A 16002-nucleotide genomic window follows, 5' to 3' on the forward strand; every position below is an offset into this window, starting at 1 on the left:
TATGGCATATGGTCCAACTAATTGTTTGTGCGCAAAAAGTTGGATGTGATCTTTAAATAAAACAATCAGGATAGTTGAGTAGGTCTGTAGCCAACCTCTCTCACTGTCCTCCCAAGGAAATTGTGTGCCTGAAGGGAAATGTGCAAGAAGAGATAAAGGAACCAAATGGCACATACTTCCTGCCCACAACTGTAGTATGTTACCCCCTGAGATGTAATCTCATCAGCTACTAAGGCAGCTATGAAGCTCTGATTTCAAAGAACATGTGCCTGTAAATTATACTGTATAACTTCAATAGCAATGCATTCCAATGAACAAATCTACTAGACAACTTTTAGTAATGCAATTACCAGTATGTTCAATTTCTGTCTTCTTATGCTACATGATTTTTAGCATTGGAAACAATTAATAAATTATATTATAATTAGAGATGGGCAAAAACAGTTTGCCTGTCCAACAAAAATTTTCAAGATCTCAAAAAAATGTTCTTGTTCTGCATCACAGCAAAACTGAGATCTTTAGATATTTTTCACAAAGAAACAAGAAAAAGATGCACACACACCAGAATAGCCAATAGCTCAGTGGTTAGGGCACTTACATGGGACATCAGGGATGTAGGGACTTGAACCTGGGTCTCCCCCTCCCAGGTGAGGAGTTCCCTTACTACTGGGCTATTGATATTCTGAGATGGAGGAGGGGGGTCTCTCTCCTTTTGACCAGATGTTCCATCCTGGACCTGAGGAAATTTTCTTTAAACAATTATATATTCCTGTAGAAGTTTCATTTTCAATTAACTGGTATTTTCAACCCCTAACCCCCAATAAAAACCAAAAAAAGGTTTTAAAAAACTCCCAAACAACTCTAATTATAAATGTCCTTAAACTGAAAAATGTTGAAGCATTTAATCTTAAAAATAGTACATTTAGGATAGATGCATGGATTTGTTTGAGTATCAGTTGAATATATAGGTAAGTATTTGAACTGAAGACCCAAAACACAGAAAAACTTTTGTCTTACACTTTTCCTGGCTTATTTTAGAATATCAGAGAGGGATGCAACCTGGTGCCTATTATTACTTCAGGCATGGGCAAGTGCTGAATGGATACAGTATTGGGCTATCTGAGGAAAATAGTCCATGAAAGCTCCATTTACCAAGAGATTCTCTATAAGGAGGTATTGAGCTTGTCTGAGTTTCTGTGTTGCGACTTTCCTTACACAGGTGATGCTCTGTCAGCTCCATTAACATCTGTATAAGAAAACCTTAGAGACACAGTATATGTTAGTTACTTTTCTCTTCCGCAACAAATTGAATTTTGAAGGCTAAGAAAACTCTTTTTAAAGAAAAAATTAAATAGTGAAAGGATGAAATTATTTCCACAGAACACAAGAAATCATTCAATAAAATCAATGCAAAAATTCTAATGCATATATTAATAGCAAGCATGCTCAAGACTCCCACAATTAGCAAAGAGCATACCCTGACCTTTATCTCCAAACTCATTGAGAGAGTTGATTACAAACATCACCAAAACCTGAAATCAACAAGGGCTGCAGGTGTTTGGTGCTTCTGAAAATCAAGCCACTTTTGCTTAGGTGCCTAAATATAGATTTAGAAGCCTAATTTTTGGCACCAGGTGTGAAAATTGTGCCCTATATGAGGCCAAGGACAATTAAATGAAAGTTTATTTTGGTGCCAGCCCATATACAGTATATGAATACTATTGAGTAGAAAATATACAGAACATCCTATTCCCCGGCATTGGAATATAATAAAATGTTATGGTCTTTGGAAGTTTTTCATTTAATCAGGATTTAAGTTAATTTTTTTATTTGCAATACTGGAATTTTTCATTGTTTTGCTTGGAGTCAAGAATTAATATTTCATACTCGCCATGAATTGGAAAACCACCACCAGAAGCATAAGAGTCACTAACCTAATTAATTATAAATTGCTTTTAAGAATCAAAATGTTTAATCAAATATATTTAGTATTTAGGTATAATCAAAGCAAGCGAGTTTCTATTGCTCATATATGATCATAAACTAAGCTCTCAAGCAAAAAGCAGAAAATATTAGTGGAAGTATATGACTCAATACATGCCTACTATGTAAATATAAGTTCATACCTTTTTTGTTCTCTTTTTGAGCTCCTGAAGTCTATAAGGAGAAAAAATAAGATTATTATTCTGTGTAATCAATCATAAATTATAACTGAAGTAAGAGTTACAGAATCAAAATAATTACCAATGATTTGTAAAGACTGGATTTTGGATTGATCCTCACTAACTGCAGAAGATCTTGCATAGTAAACACCTTTTTAAAAAAGGAGGCAAAAAAAAAAATTCAAATTTTAAGAACATTACAAGTAATTAACCTGTTTTTCTCTGTTGTGGTAAAGAGATCCACTTTGGATGTGCTCCACTCAAGACAGATTTTATCCACCACTTTATAACACAAATACCATTTGTGGGACAAGGCTAAGCCTGCTTGGATTCTTTCATGAAGTGGCAGTAAGAGATATATCCCTTGTGGTAATGCCTAATTCTACCGCTCAAGAGGAATCCAATGAAGGAAGCAAGACTGTCTCATTGGACCTGTTGGTGTAAAAGACTATATCCCAACTATCCATTTGAATAAAGGTTATCTTTTGGAATACAAAGTTGCAGAAGACTCATCTCTAGAACACTTGTAGTGTCAATGAGTTACCTAGAAACCAAGCATCCTGAGTGTGGAACCCATTTATCTGGGCATTCAACAGTTATAATTTGGACTAGAAGTTTCAAACTAATATGGAACTCACAAGCCTTGAAACTACTAGTGAACCCTTGACTCTTCCTTTGCACAAACAGATTTTTTTTTAAAATGATATTGGAAGGCTCAGTTAATGATTGCAAAGTCCTAAATGAATATAATTTCACACATCTCTTGCATAGTAAACTATAGAGCTCACCTTCTCCTTTTCTAATCCACTTTCTGGGTAGAAAACAGAAAGTGAATATTCATAGCCACAATTGCGCAGGTGATCTGCCACCAGACTGTTGGAAGCTCCAATTAACAATGAACTGCCTTCACTGGAAACACGTTGCGGTTGAAGTTCTCCACTTAAAATTGGATGCATTAGTTCATGGATTAGCTGGTTTCGCAGCTGTGTCTGGTGAAAACATAAGTTCAACAACAAATAGACAAAACTCTGGAATTTCTTGCTTTCCTAAAGCCACACAGATTCCCCATATGAAATTAAAAAGTCTGATGTAAAGAAACAAAAAGGAAAAAAATCTAATTTAAGGTTGGCTTTTATAGAATTTGGAAAATTGCTCAGAACACCAGGTTTATCCTCAACAATTTCTAAAGGAGCCAAAGTTGTCTTTAACTTCCACTCCCATAATTATTGGAGATGGAGCAAAAATAATTTGTTTATTCTCATCCAAAGGACATATACTTGTATTACCCTCAAACCTCTGCCAGGATTCAATTTAAGTTTTAAAGTTATATTTCATTGCCTTTCCCATTCCCCCTTCTCTTCCTGCTATTGCCTGAAGTATGTCTATACCACAAGCATTATAGTGGCACAGCTGCTGTGTTGCAGCTATGCTGCTGTAGCGTAGACAATTACTATCTAGGTCAATGTGCCTACAGTGGGGACTAGAGCACATAGGGTGTGAAATTTTTCACAGCCCTGATAGGTTGACCCTAGCTACATCTAAGTTTTAGATTTAAGACCAGGCCTGACTGCTGCATCTTCAGTAACAGCTTATATGAAAAATTCACTAGTCCACTAAGTGACAAGCCAAGAAGCTACTGACACCTTCCCCAAAGAAGGAAAAAGGAGCAGAGTGGCCTAGGCATCACTGGTCTTTTTGCAGATAGTGGAACCAGGGAGCCAAGTAGCTGGACCATCTGGTTCTTTCTCAGAGACAGGTAAATGGAATAAAGAGTATATGAATGCAGATACATTTGAGACTAGGAAAGAGGGATGGGACAAGTTACAAAAGAGAAGTAGAGGACTGAGAAAAAAGTTGTGGACAGAGGAAAAAGAAAATACAGAGGAAGTAAAAACAAAAGGGAAGGAAAGAGACAAAACAACAGCAGACACAAAACCATGTAGGGAAAAATATTCTTCTGAGTCCTGGCTGGGATTCAAAACAACTGGGTTCAACTACCAGCTCTGCTTCAGATTTCCTCTGTGACTATTCGGCAAAGCACTTAATCTCGTCATGCCTCAGTTCCCCCTCCATTACATCGGAATAACACTACTTCCTTTCTCCCATCTATTGCCTGGTTATCTATGTAAAGTGCATGCCCTCTTTGGCAGGTACGGTTTACTGTACGTATGTACAGTGCTTGGCACAATGGAGCTTTGGTGTCATCTAGAACCACTGGGCACTACAATTATTACTGTGATTTATTATAGAGGAGAAAAAGTAGCATGAAGTCAAGATGAGAAAGATTATAAAAGTAATGGAGAAATAAGTTAAAACTTTATTGATACAATATTTAGTTTTTAAATTCCCTATCTTATAAAGAGTAGACAACCATTTTAACCCTAAAAGAGATGTAGGCAGATGGCAGCACTGTGATTTTCACTTTGGCTGGTGAGCTTAACTGTCATGTAAATGTTTCTAGACCTGGAAAAAAACTATTTACACCCCTAAAAAGGCTACAGTCCTGCAAGCCCATCCCTGCAAGTGGATAATTTGCACTTATACAACCCTGCTGAGTCTGGCGGGCTCCATGTGGACAAAGTTCCATACAAATCAGCTTGCCGAATAGAGGCCAAAATACGCATTTTCCTTGAGTGAAAAGACCATGTAACAAAAAAGGTTTTTCCGTCATGGATTTCACTGGAGCCTATTGTTGTCAGTGTCCGACAGCGTCACAAAAAGACGGGTGAGATAAGTGCCATGCTAGCTTAAAACAACACACACACCTTAAGTGTGTCCAAAACACCTCGGTTCTTAAATGTCTGATAGAGTCTTTTCCGGAGCTCATCTTGGGACAACGCTTCAAATTCAGCAGAAGACATCCTGGGCTAAAAGGTCACACACAGAACAGCATTACCAACCTCACCGGCAGCAGACACGCCCCAGCCGGCGGGCCCGGTCACACTGCACCATTCACACCGCCCCGGCAGCCAGAGGGGGAGGAGGCCCCTCACAGAGACACCAGCGGGGGAGTGAAGGAAGGAAGGGGCAGGAGGGGAGGCTCGTGGGTGTCGCGTTTCGCTAAAGCCCCGGCTCCCGGAGTCAGGGCAAAGCTGAGCGCCGGCACACCGCGGCCAGCGGACGGAGCCCGGACTGAATCTAGGAACGGCCATGTGCGGAGCAGGGGGGTAGAGGCCCAGCTCCTGCTGGGGGCGATGCCCGGGGGGAGGGGGGCAGGGCGAACGGCTCGTGCTGACACCGCGGAGACGCAGCCGCCAAGACCCTGCTCCAGCCAGGCCCGCCGAGGTCTCCATGCACCCCGGCGCCGCACCCGGTGCGCCAATCGAGGAGAGGGGGCGCCCCAGGGAAGCAGGGAGCTAGCGGCCCAGTGCGCGCCCCTGCGCAGTCACCTCGCTAAGCCGCGGCGCCGGCAACAGCAGCCAAGCACCCGGGCTCTCCAACTCCGACCTGGGCACCGGTTAAACCGCCACCAGCCCCTCCTGAGTCCCCGCCCCCACGAGACGCAGCCGCCGTTACCAACCACCGCCTCCTGACCGAACCCTCGCGAGAATTGTGTGCGCGCGCGCGAGAGAGAGAGAGAGAGAGAGAGAGAGAGAGAGATCGTTCTCGCGATAGCTGTGAGCTGAGGCGCTCGCTCCCCTTCAGGGTGCGGTGGGGTGACCTGTAGCACTGGTGACGCCATCAGTCCGCGCCGGATGTGGGGGTAGCGCGCGGGACGGCCCGGAACGGCGGCGAGCTCTGCGGTTGCGGCAGCAGAGAAGCGGGTGAGTGTGAGCTGAGCGGCTGGAGGCGGGACGGGGCGGGGGAGTTGCTGTCTCCGCTCCTTAGAGCGGCTGGGCGGACTGAGCCCTGGCCCCTGCTGAGCTAATGCGGGGGGGGGGCGTCCCGGGGCAAGGGCTGCGCTGAGCGGCGGAAGTGTCCCAGTTCTGGGGCAGCCCCGTTACCCGGTGACCAGCGCCACGGACCCTGCCCCCCATCTCCCAGAGGGACAAGGCCATGAGGCTGCGCTGGGCCGGCCTGCCCCTCCCCCCCGCCTGCCACCGGCTGCGAATTAACCCCCCGCGAGGCGAGGGAAGGGGCTGCGCCCCGCTTGGGCCGACGCGAATCAGCCTGTCTCATCCGGGTCTGCGAGCGCCTCCTGCTCACCTTCCTCCGCAGCTTCTGTGTCTGCTTCGGTTTCCCTTGGGTGTGACCGGCCGCCGCCCGCGCGCGGGCAGCTGCTCTGTCATCTTCCCCCAGCCTCGGGGGTGTGAGCTTTGGGGAAGAGTAGAGCCTTTAAACGGAATAGGCACATGTGGCTGTAAAACGATGGAGGTTGGCATGGGCGAGGGTAGAGCCTGAAGCAACTTTCAGCTCTGAAACCGGCAAGATTTCTAGTAGACAGAGCCCCCTTTGCTTGGCGCTATTGTCTTGTTTACTACTGTACTAGAATTTCACTCTTGTGGACAAAAAATAGATTAGGCCCCGATCCTGAAAAAACTTGCTGAATGCTTAAATTTATGAATTGTATCTTGATTGAAGTGTCGTGGAAAAGATCATGCAGCTTCTCTTTTAGGGTTGGATCGAGCAGAACTTTAATTGTGACATACACACAGACAGCTATAGCTATAGGGAAGCCCAGACAGCACGTCCCTGTGCTGATCTCTGGAACTTCACCTTGGTACAAAATACAGATGGCTTATATAGGTTTTCTAAGATTCCTTTTTACATACAGATCGTATAGTGGAGTTTCTGATACTTAACAGGTCATTTACCGCACGTAGGGTGCTTATAACACACAGTGGGGGTCTCACGGTGCCAGCATGTCCTGGTGATTCAGTTTGGTGCCAGTGAGTCCCCAGTCACACACAGTCACTTGTTATCTATCTGAAAGGGTATGGCTGGGTGCTGTTACAAAGGTAGTTAACGTCTTACAACACAGACCAACGATTTTGCATTTCTATTGTAGTTCTAAGATATCCTGCCCAAATTCATTTCTATCACAGTTTCAGTCTAAGGCATCTTGTTTTCTATCACTGTTCCAGTCTAAGACATCCTGTCTGAATTTTTGTGATTCCACAGAAAGTAGTGGGACTGTGCCTTTAAAATGAAGCAGGTCAATCACTACAAGATCAGGGCTATAGTTACTTTCACTTTCGGTTATTGTTACTAGCAACTACACATGCAGGTTGTGGTAGCTAGCAAAACCTTGTAGTGTTTATATTGCAATGGAATGTTTAAGTATAAACAAATGTCTTAAGTCTTAAAAGCTTTTACAGAAGCATGTTTATCTAAACTCTTAATGTACAATATAACTGTGCGTTAGCTGACTTTTTTTAGTACTTCTCTGAATTCATTTACACTTCATGTGTTTGAAAGCATCTGTAAAGCATGTCTCTTCTTTCTTGGAAAGGGCACTATTTTGAAGACAATGTCTGGCAGTTTCTACTTTGTAATAGTTGGTCATCATGATAATCCAGTATTTGAAATGGAATTTCTACCTTCTGGAAAAGTGGAGTCCAAGGTTTGTAGATTTTGATAATACTTTGTATATCTATAGCTGCTTCTATTTGATGATTTCAGTGTGAATTACAAACATGAACTTATAAAGTCGTACCACAACCCTTTGAGGTAATTATTATTATTCTTGCTTGTATAGAAAACTGTTGGCAGAGCAGGGGGTAGAACCCATAACTCCTGACTCCTGTGCATTAAACACCAGACCATTCTGTTTCTTCAAAATACATACTTTTCTGTATCTTTATTCTGTTTTAAATAGAGTATGCACTACTTATAGTTGCTGCTTGATGTGTGTTACATGCTATTTATCTCACTACCTCCATAGTGTAGCCACATGATGTCACTCACTGTTCTAGAGGATAGTGGGGAGGATTAATCTTAGAGTTTTACTCTTTTTTCTTGACTTTGTGCAGTAATATTAATATTTAAAAGTTAATACCACTGGCTTTAATGTTTATTGAATGATAATCCTGGTCATGTTTTTTTTAAATAGGGCCAGGTCTGAATATGCTAGGGTGTGAGAACTACCGCTAAGCACATAATTGCATTTACTTACATAGTCACGGCACAGTTCCGGATGAATTCAGCTGTGGAATTAAATGAATGCCATTCCTATTTATCATAAAGGGAGTTGCACCTATTTACACCTATGATATTTAATCCTAGTATCTAAAGCACAATATTTTCAGTAAAATGGGCTATATTAAAAACAAAACCCTAGTTTTTTTCCTACTCTGAGATACCCTATTGTCTTTCACCTCTGATACCAAAGTATTGGGAATATATCTTACAGTATTTAATTAAAGACCATGTTATCTCTTGCAGAAGAAAGATTGAGGGTACCAACTGCAAGAAAATACACATCTATTACAGCAACTGGTAGATTATTCTTACTTAAATTTTACTCCCTATATGAAAAGCTTATTCTGTTTTCCATGATATCAGGATGATCATCGTCATCTCAACCAGTTCATAGCTCATGCTGCTCTTGATCTAGTAGATGAGAACATGTGGCTGTCTAACAACATGTACCTGAAGACAGTGGACAAATTTAATGAATGGTTTGTTTCGGCTTTTGTCACTGCAGGACATATCCTTTCTCTGTATTTATTTATGATCTTTTGCCAGCAAGTGATAAATTAAGCGAAACAACTCTACAGCAGAACTAATTCTTCTGCTATTTTTACTGGAAGGCAGGTTAGAGAGATTACTCAACACCTGGATGAAGTTGTCAGAGGCAGATCACTTCTGAAAAGATGGGACTAAATGGGAGGGACAGTAATGGATCTTAATTGAGGTGGAGGAGGATTGGGAGGGCAGAAGAAATACCCTGAAAGGGGGCAGATATTGCCTTGAGCAGAGGAATAAGTTATAAAGATATCACCAGGAAAGGAATAAGGAGATCTGTTCCTACTCATACAGTTTTCTCTAACTCCAACCCCTTTTTGAAAGCTGCAAATGAAAGGCTTAGATATAACTACATGGCTGTTGGTGGTCTCCACACATCCAGTAAAAATGGTTTGTTCAGGTCATTTGGATGTACAGACTTGATTCTAATATCAGATACCAAATGTTAATAACCATATATGTTGTAAAAAATTGTGATTGCACTTGTTTGACAGTGTATTCTAATTGCAGCTACATGGAAACATTTTTGTATTTTTTAAAAAAAATTCTCTTTAAAATATCGGTATTCTTTATAAAATAAAGACTTGAATGCAGGAGTAACTCTTTGCTCCCCAAAACATGGGAAGTTTAATTACAGATTGAAATTAATGCTTCCTACAAATTAACCTGTCTGGAGATCCCTCTTTAAATTCTAGCTTCCAAAGAACACTGTCTTGCATATATAAAATTAAGGAGGTGTAAGCATTTGTAGGATAGAGGTGTAAGTGCTTACCCCACCCAAATACCATGTTAGATTTTCAATTAGTTTTGCAAATTTAGTGTTGGCTATAAAACTACTTGGAGGGAATGAAGGACATATTTAATTTTTTGGAAGGGAAATTGTTTCCTTAATTGTTCCACATATGAGATTTATTATGCTTCATGATGTAAGACAAGAAGATGGAATTAAAAACTTCTTTAGTGATGTCTATGACTTGTATATAAAGGTAAGAATTACCTTCCTATAATTTGTGTAAAATTTTAAAGTGTGTTCTACCATATACATTTGAGTTATGTCTACATTGGGGGAACTTTCCAAAATTTCCCACCATTGCCAACCTAGGAGCAGATATACTAGAGTCAATTACAGTGGGAGTCCTGTCTAGACACAGCCCCTGTGGCCACTGTTCATTAGACTTGATCCGAGCAGGTTTAATTGACACAGCACTATAAGCAGTTCTGGCCATGGGATGGCCTTCATTTCTAAGTGAAGGTATCACTAAGCCAAATTTTGGAGTGATCCTAAAATGATGTAAATTGCACCTTCCAAACTCCTGTGAGTGAAATTTAGAGATGATACCTAAGGGATTGAATATCTAATGGCGTTTGACTGAATGCCTCCTGTATTCATGCCCTACATGCTATTGTAGTAATCTTTATACAAAATATGCCTTGTGAGGTATCATTTGAAAACTAATAACTCGCTTGCCAGTATCACGGCAAAATGTATGTAATAATGTCTAAGTGTTATGGACGTAAAATGAAATTGACTGTGTTTACTAGACAAGTAAACCTGTTCCTCAAAGACAAAGGACAAGCTGACACCTCTAGCCAGATGTCATCAAAGTTTGATGGGCAGTCATCTATCAAGTGGCCATTCATTGGCAATGGAGTAGGACAGGAACAGATCAATCTGTATTTTAGTAAGCAACTACAGGGAGACTCACCATGAGATTCCATGTCTCTGTCCTCACACCGGGAAGGAACTTTATTAAGGGTTAATTCTCAGGAGAGAGGGACAGAACACCTCGGGATCTCCCTCTCACTTTTCATCTAAAACAATGAAGGAACCAGCCTTTTGACTTTGGGTTGGGGGCAGAGCCTGTCTTGGGACTATAGTTAGGAAGGATTTTACCTTGAACCAAGTCAACTCTGTTAAATTGTAGCTACTAGAAAGCATTTTCTTTATTTCTCTTGTAACCATTTGTGACTTCAATACCTTATACTTCTATTCACTTTAAATCTTTGTAGTTAAATAAACTTTTTATTTTTAATCAAAACTAATCTAGTATTGTTTAAACTGAACAGTTTAGGCCACTCCAATTAAAGTAGCAAACTGTTGCATATTGACCCTCTTATAGGAGCAACAGATGTCTAATCTCTGAACTGCCCAGGAGAGGATTGGACAGTACAGAGCAGCGTCTTTGGGGAAAATTCAGAACTGTGTTGATAGTAACCAAGCAGCTGGAATCCAGAGTGTAGCTGGTGTTTGCTGACAGGCTGCTGGTGTCAGAGTTGCTGGACCAGAGCTGTAGCTATACACAGACACTCAGGGCGTGATCTGCATGCTGCTTGTGAGTGGGCCAGCTTGGGAGCTACAACAACAAAGCATTGTAAGGCACCCAAATTTGCAGGACAGGTGGTGACAGCCCCTCACTGGTCTGGATTGCACCAAAATGTGACAGTTTGTCTGAACTCTTCTAATGTACAGATGGCGGTGCGGGGCATCAGATTATAAATTACATCAGTTTAAATTTGTCTCATCTTGAGCCAATGAATATTAAGATAGAACTACTGTTTGGGGCCTGATAATTGTTTTGGTTTTTTTAAACAAAACCAAATCTGATCAACATGACAAATGGTTCCACCAGGTGGAGCAGCTGCAATAGTACACTGAGCCTCAGAACAATGGACCAAAGAGTGATGCCAGTTTAAACAGAAATTCCCAGTCACTAGGGATTTCTGCTTAAAAACTGGTGATCTGTTTCAATGTAGGTTTTTTTGGTAATTGTTCTCTAAGACTGACAGCTGAAGAATAGTAAGTGTGATCTTTGACTCTAGGGGGACCACACTGAGATTGCTTAATCAGGGCAAACAGCAAAGAATGGGGCAGACTATCCCCAAAACTGGTGGTTATTCTAATAATTAGATTCACCAAGTCAGCAACAAAACAGTTTCTACAATTACCTTACCGGTCACCCGGAAGCCAAAAACAGTTTCCTTAAAGCAATCCATCCCCTGGGTTCCCACCCAGATAGCCAAGTCACATAGGGAGATTACTGAATCTTGTCCATCATATACAAAAATTCTACCACTCCCTAAGGACTGGACACATTATACACTAGGTCAATTAATATTTCAGATCTTACCCAAATACATGTGTACAGCCAATTCTTATTAACTAAACTAATATTTATTTAAAAAGATAGCATAGGAATAAAGACCATAGGTCAGTTTCATATAGAGATGGAAAGTTGAAGTGCAAAAGTTCTTTCTAGAAATCAGTTTAAAAGTTGTAATCAATAGACAGTTAATGTATAGCATCCGTATCATTTCTTCCATGAGAAACAGCAGGGAGATCCAGATTGTAGTTGGGATCTTAGTCTTGTGACTCAAACCTCCCCTGTCCAAACTTAAGCAGATCTAAGATAAGACAGACTTAGGTCCATAGTACTCTTTATAGGCCTCTGGCCTATTATCAATTGTTTCTTGACCACAGGTATTTCCCTGAGTAGATAATAGGTAATTACTTGTAGTTTTGAAGTAACATCTATTTTCTATGCACATTGATAATTAGCTACATAAGGAATTAGCTATCTACAGCCATTTACTACTCCAACTTCAAAGAGAAATACACACAATGACATAACTACATTCAAGGTCCATCTAAATGATCTTTTGATTTCTGAATTAACTATACAGTGACAGACGGGAGCTATTTGGTTACATCAATAACTTCTTAACAATATAAATGTGTAAGCACAGTGAATGTATTTATCTAACATGACTTTGCTAGCTATTTACAATAAATGGCCCTAATTACCATTTGTATCTTTTAATATGTCTTTAAAAGATTTTGGGTAAGGCAGCCTGCCAGGGGTTTAATCCTTTCTGGCCCAGTGTCACTTGCTATTTCTCTGTTTGTTTGTAATTCAATACAGTCTGTTTGATATTGATGAGTCTCTCTCTTCTTTTTCCTTAGTTTGCAATGAATCCATTCTATGAACCCAATTCTCCTATTCGATCAAGTGCATTTGACAGAAAAGTGCAATTTCTCGGGAAAAAACATCTTTTAAGCTGAATACTTCTCTTAAATAAAGGGTACTTTATTGTATCTTCATGAATAACTGAACTATAATTTAAATCCTGGTAAGTTTTCAGCATGTTTGACATGTCTTTTTTGAAGATTTGTTAAGACAAATCAGACACCCCAGATTTGTTTTCCGCTGACAACTAAAAATCAATTGAGCTTTTGGGGTTATGAGAAATACTATACAAATCCTTCCAGTTGCCATGTGTTGTGAAAGTGTTAAACTAACAAAAGTCAGTATAAACAGTGGTAGCAAATCAATTACAGTATTCGAGTTGGAGACCTTAGTATGTCACAGTTGCCTTATCAATGCAGAGATGAAAAACAGGTCCCTTCTGTTTTTGTAGGCTGTTTGAAGGAAATCAGTTCTAAATGCAAAAAAGCTTTAGTGTGTATTTCACAATTGTATGACTTAGCACAAAGAAGGGGGAATTTCTTAATTGTTAGGTCTAAAGGGGGAGATACAGATTCACTTTCTTAGTAAGATCAAAGCTTGCTATGTGTGCCACAGTCCTTAAATAGGAAACGTGCATAGCACAATACCAAACTATCTAATTCCCTGCCCCATGTGTCAGCTCAAAGATGCATCAAAGAATGCCGGGGTTAAAGAAACATCTGGGGCTACCAATTAAGATCTTGCAATGCAATCTTCCAATAACCTAGCAAATTTCATTAGCTTTTTTTATAAGACCAAAACTACTGAACAAGTTACTGGATGGTTGATGCGAGAAACCTATATCTGTACATTGTACCAATGAAAGGAGTGAAGAAAACAGATCAAGATTCATAGACTTTCTACCCTAACTTAAGCCATGATTCAGAAAAACACTTGTCCTGAAAAGATTTATCACTTAATCATATACTTAAGTTCCACTGAAGTAAATAGAATTTAAGAAAGTGTTGAAGCACCCTCCTATAATAATTCTTGTAAATTATTTGTTGAGGTTGTACCAGCTGTAATCCAGGGCAGAATTTGGACCATTCTGTTTACTATTCTGCACTATAAAAAGTAACTTTTTCAAGCAGGCATCTTTATACTGTCATTCCAAAATATTGCATACTTTTAAAATGAATAGCATATTATAGCAAGCAGATACACAGCTAAATAATGCTAAGATACTTTAGTTCAGTTTATAGTACTTGTAGTCCATTTTTTTTGCATGTTATATGATTTCTCTTTGTGTAGGTCTACAGAAGTGCTACACTGGTGCAGCTGCAGTGTGCCTGGTGAAGACACTATGTTGACGAGAGAGCTCTCTCCCCTCAGCATAATTACTCCACCTTTTACAAAGGTGGAAGCTATGTTGGTGAGAGAGCATTCTCCTGTCAGCATAGCACTGTTGTAGATAGCGCTTAGGTCACTGTAACTTGTGTCGCCCAGGGGTGTGTCTTTTTTTTACACCCATAAACAACATAAGTTTGAGTGACCTAAGTTAGACCGACTTTAGCGGTAGTGTAGACCTGCCCTTAGCCTTAGCTTAAATATATGAAAGACCTCATCCAAGTGATTGAAGAGCTGGTTGTTTCAGAAACAGTTTGCATTGGCCATGTAGTTGAAAGGATGATTTAAACAGTTTTAGCTGTATTTTTATCCGGTCCTCATTTCTGAAAAAATTATGCTTTTTTCTAAAATGTCCCAGGAAAACTGGAATAAGATGTTGTAAAGAGGCCCTGCTGTTTCTTTCAAATAAAATGATTTGAAATTATGTGGTGTGGACATTTCAACTGTACATATACTACAAATGAGTCAAAAGGAGATCATTATGATGTAGTAAAAGGTGAGGTTTGTGGGGGTTTTTTTGCACAAAGGACATCCTTGCTCCAGTGTTGCTTACAGAATTGTGTAATAAAGCTCTCATTTTGACATGGCTGTCTTATCACAATAGATCTAAAAGGTAAAATCTGAAATCAGCTGGTGGAGATTTTGAAGACAATTTAAATTTATACTGACTTTTTTCAAAAGTTTAAGTGGAAAATAATGTGGTCTTACTGTGATATTTTAAGACGACTTCTCATTATAGGTGGCATCTTATTTTTAACATATAGCATATCTTATTTATAAAATAATGTTAAACACGTGGTTTGTTGAACTTGTTCTCTTTTCATTGTGGAGTCTAAAGTTCCAACAGTAATTATTTCACTCTAACTCATGTACATAGCAGATGGGGAACCATTTTAGAAGTGATCAACTATATGAACTGACTTAGAATTCAATTTCTCATAGTATTTTAGTATACTACTAGCATGTATATCTGTTTCCGATTTAAAAATCCCCTATTGCTTTGTTAAATAAAATAATCTCAAATTACATTGTTTGAATGAGGCCTAGAGAATCTTTGTTTGCTAGGAATTCATCCTGGAGGCTACAGGATTTTTCTTGTGGTATAGTTAAAAATGTTACCTTGTCACACCCCCCAGCTCTTGCTTTTAGCACAGTGCCCGTGTACTTATTTATAAACTGAGTACATTGTTGAACTTCAACAAAAGTGCATAGTTCAAGCATTTGTCAGCTTGGATCACACTGTGAATGCTCATGGGCTTAAGATTAGTCTTTTGAATAATAGTGGCAGTTGGGGGGTCATGTCCTGTACCACTTTATGCTTCCATATAAGGGCAGAGTGCCTGCTTCTTTCTCCCACTTCCCTCTTACCACCCATGGAAGCGAGGTGGAACTTAGAGGCATTGGACCTGTTACTGCCTATTAGTGTTTGCTAATCTTTATTTTTCAATGCTCCATGAAGATATGTCATTAAATCTACAGTCATATTAGACTTTCAGAAACTAAACTAGTTAAACCCTCTTGTACCTCAGGCATCATGCCTCATGCCAGACTATGCTGTGCAGATTCAAACCCTATCCAGCCTGTGATGGTCTTCTACTGCTCACAAATGGCCAGTCACTGCCTGACCTACGGGGGGAGAGAAAAGCCCATTCAAATTCAGCACACGGAGGCTGGGCCAGCTGGAGCAGAAGCACGGCTCCAAAAATCACTTGGCTATCTCACAAGGACAGTCTAAAATAAGAGTCCTCCAGAAACAACCTACAGCTCTTCTACTGCATCAGTGACATGCTGGGCCAGTGGTTGAGCTTGCATAAGGAAGGGAATGGCCAGTGCCAACAATGCCATCAGCCTTAAAAGCAGCA

General features: G+C 40.3%; 2 protein-coding genes across 5 annotated transcripts in view; one reads left to right on the forward strand and one right to left on the reverse strand.

Annotated features, from left to right (window-relative positions):
• The window catches only part of OFD1 (OFD1 centriole and centriolar satellite protein), a 45671-nt gene extending 40025 nt beyond the window's left edge, over window positions 1–5646 (reverse strand). For 3 of the 4 annotated variants that reach the window (XM_067566120.1, XM_067566119.1, XM_067566118.1), the window contains exons 1-6: window positions 5552–5646; window positions 4928–5029; window positions 2951–3151; window positions 2245–2313; window positions 2127–2157; window positions 1153–1260 (exon numbers count right to left, since the gene is read on the reverse strand). In XM_067566120.1, the coding sequence (XP_067422221.1) occupies window positions 1153–1260; window positions 2127–2157; window positions 2245–2313; window positions 2951–3151; window positions 4928–5023 (505 nt within the window). In that variant the 5' untranslated portion in view covers window positions 5024–5029; window positions 5552–5646. The remainder of the gene's footprint in view (window positions 1–1152; window positions 1261–2126; window positions 2158–2244; window positions 2314–2950; window positions 3152–4927; window positions 5030–5551) is intronic. The other variant, XM_067566121.1, reaches the window with a different exon arrangement.
• Window positions 5647–5812: 166 nt separating this feature from the next.
• TRAPPC2 (trafficking protein particle complex subunit 2) lies at window positions 5813–14564 on the forward strand. Its single transcript, XM_067566130.1, has 5 exons — window positions 5813–5926; window positions 7555–7665; window positions 8607–8749; window positions 9688–9775; window positions 12751–14564. Exons 2-5 carry the CDS (start codon window positions 7573–7575, stop codon window positions 12847–12849), a joined length of 423 nt encoding a protein of 140 aa, XP_067422231.1. The 5' UTR covers window positions 5813–5926; window positions 7555–7572; the 3' UTR covers window positions 12850–14564.
• Window positions 14565–16002: the final 1438 nt, after the last annotated feature.

This window comes from Emydura macquarii, unplaced genomic scaffold, assembly GCF_026122565.2.
Source record: "Emydura macquarii macquarii isolate MOO-44397 ecotype Brisbane River unplaced genomic scaffold, CSIRO-AGI_Emac_v2 contig_2734, whole genome shotgun sequence".
NCBI classification, from domain to species: Eukaryota; Metazoa; Chordata; order Testudines; family Chelidae; genus Emydura; species Emydura macquarii.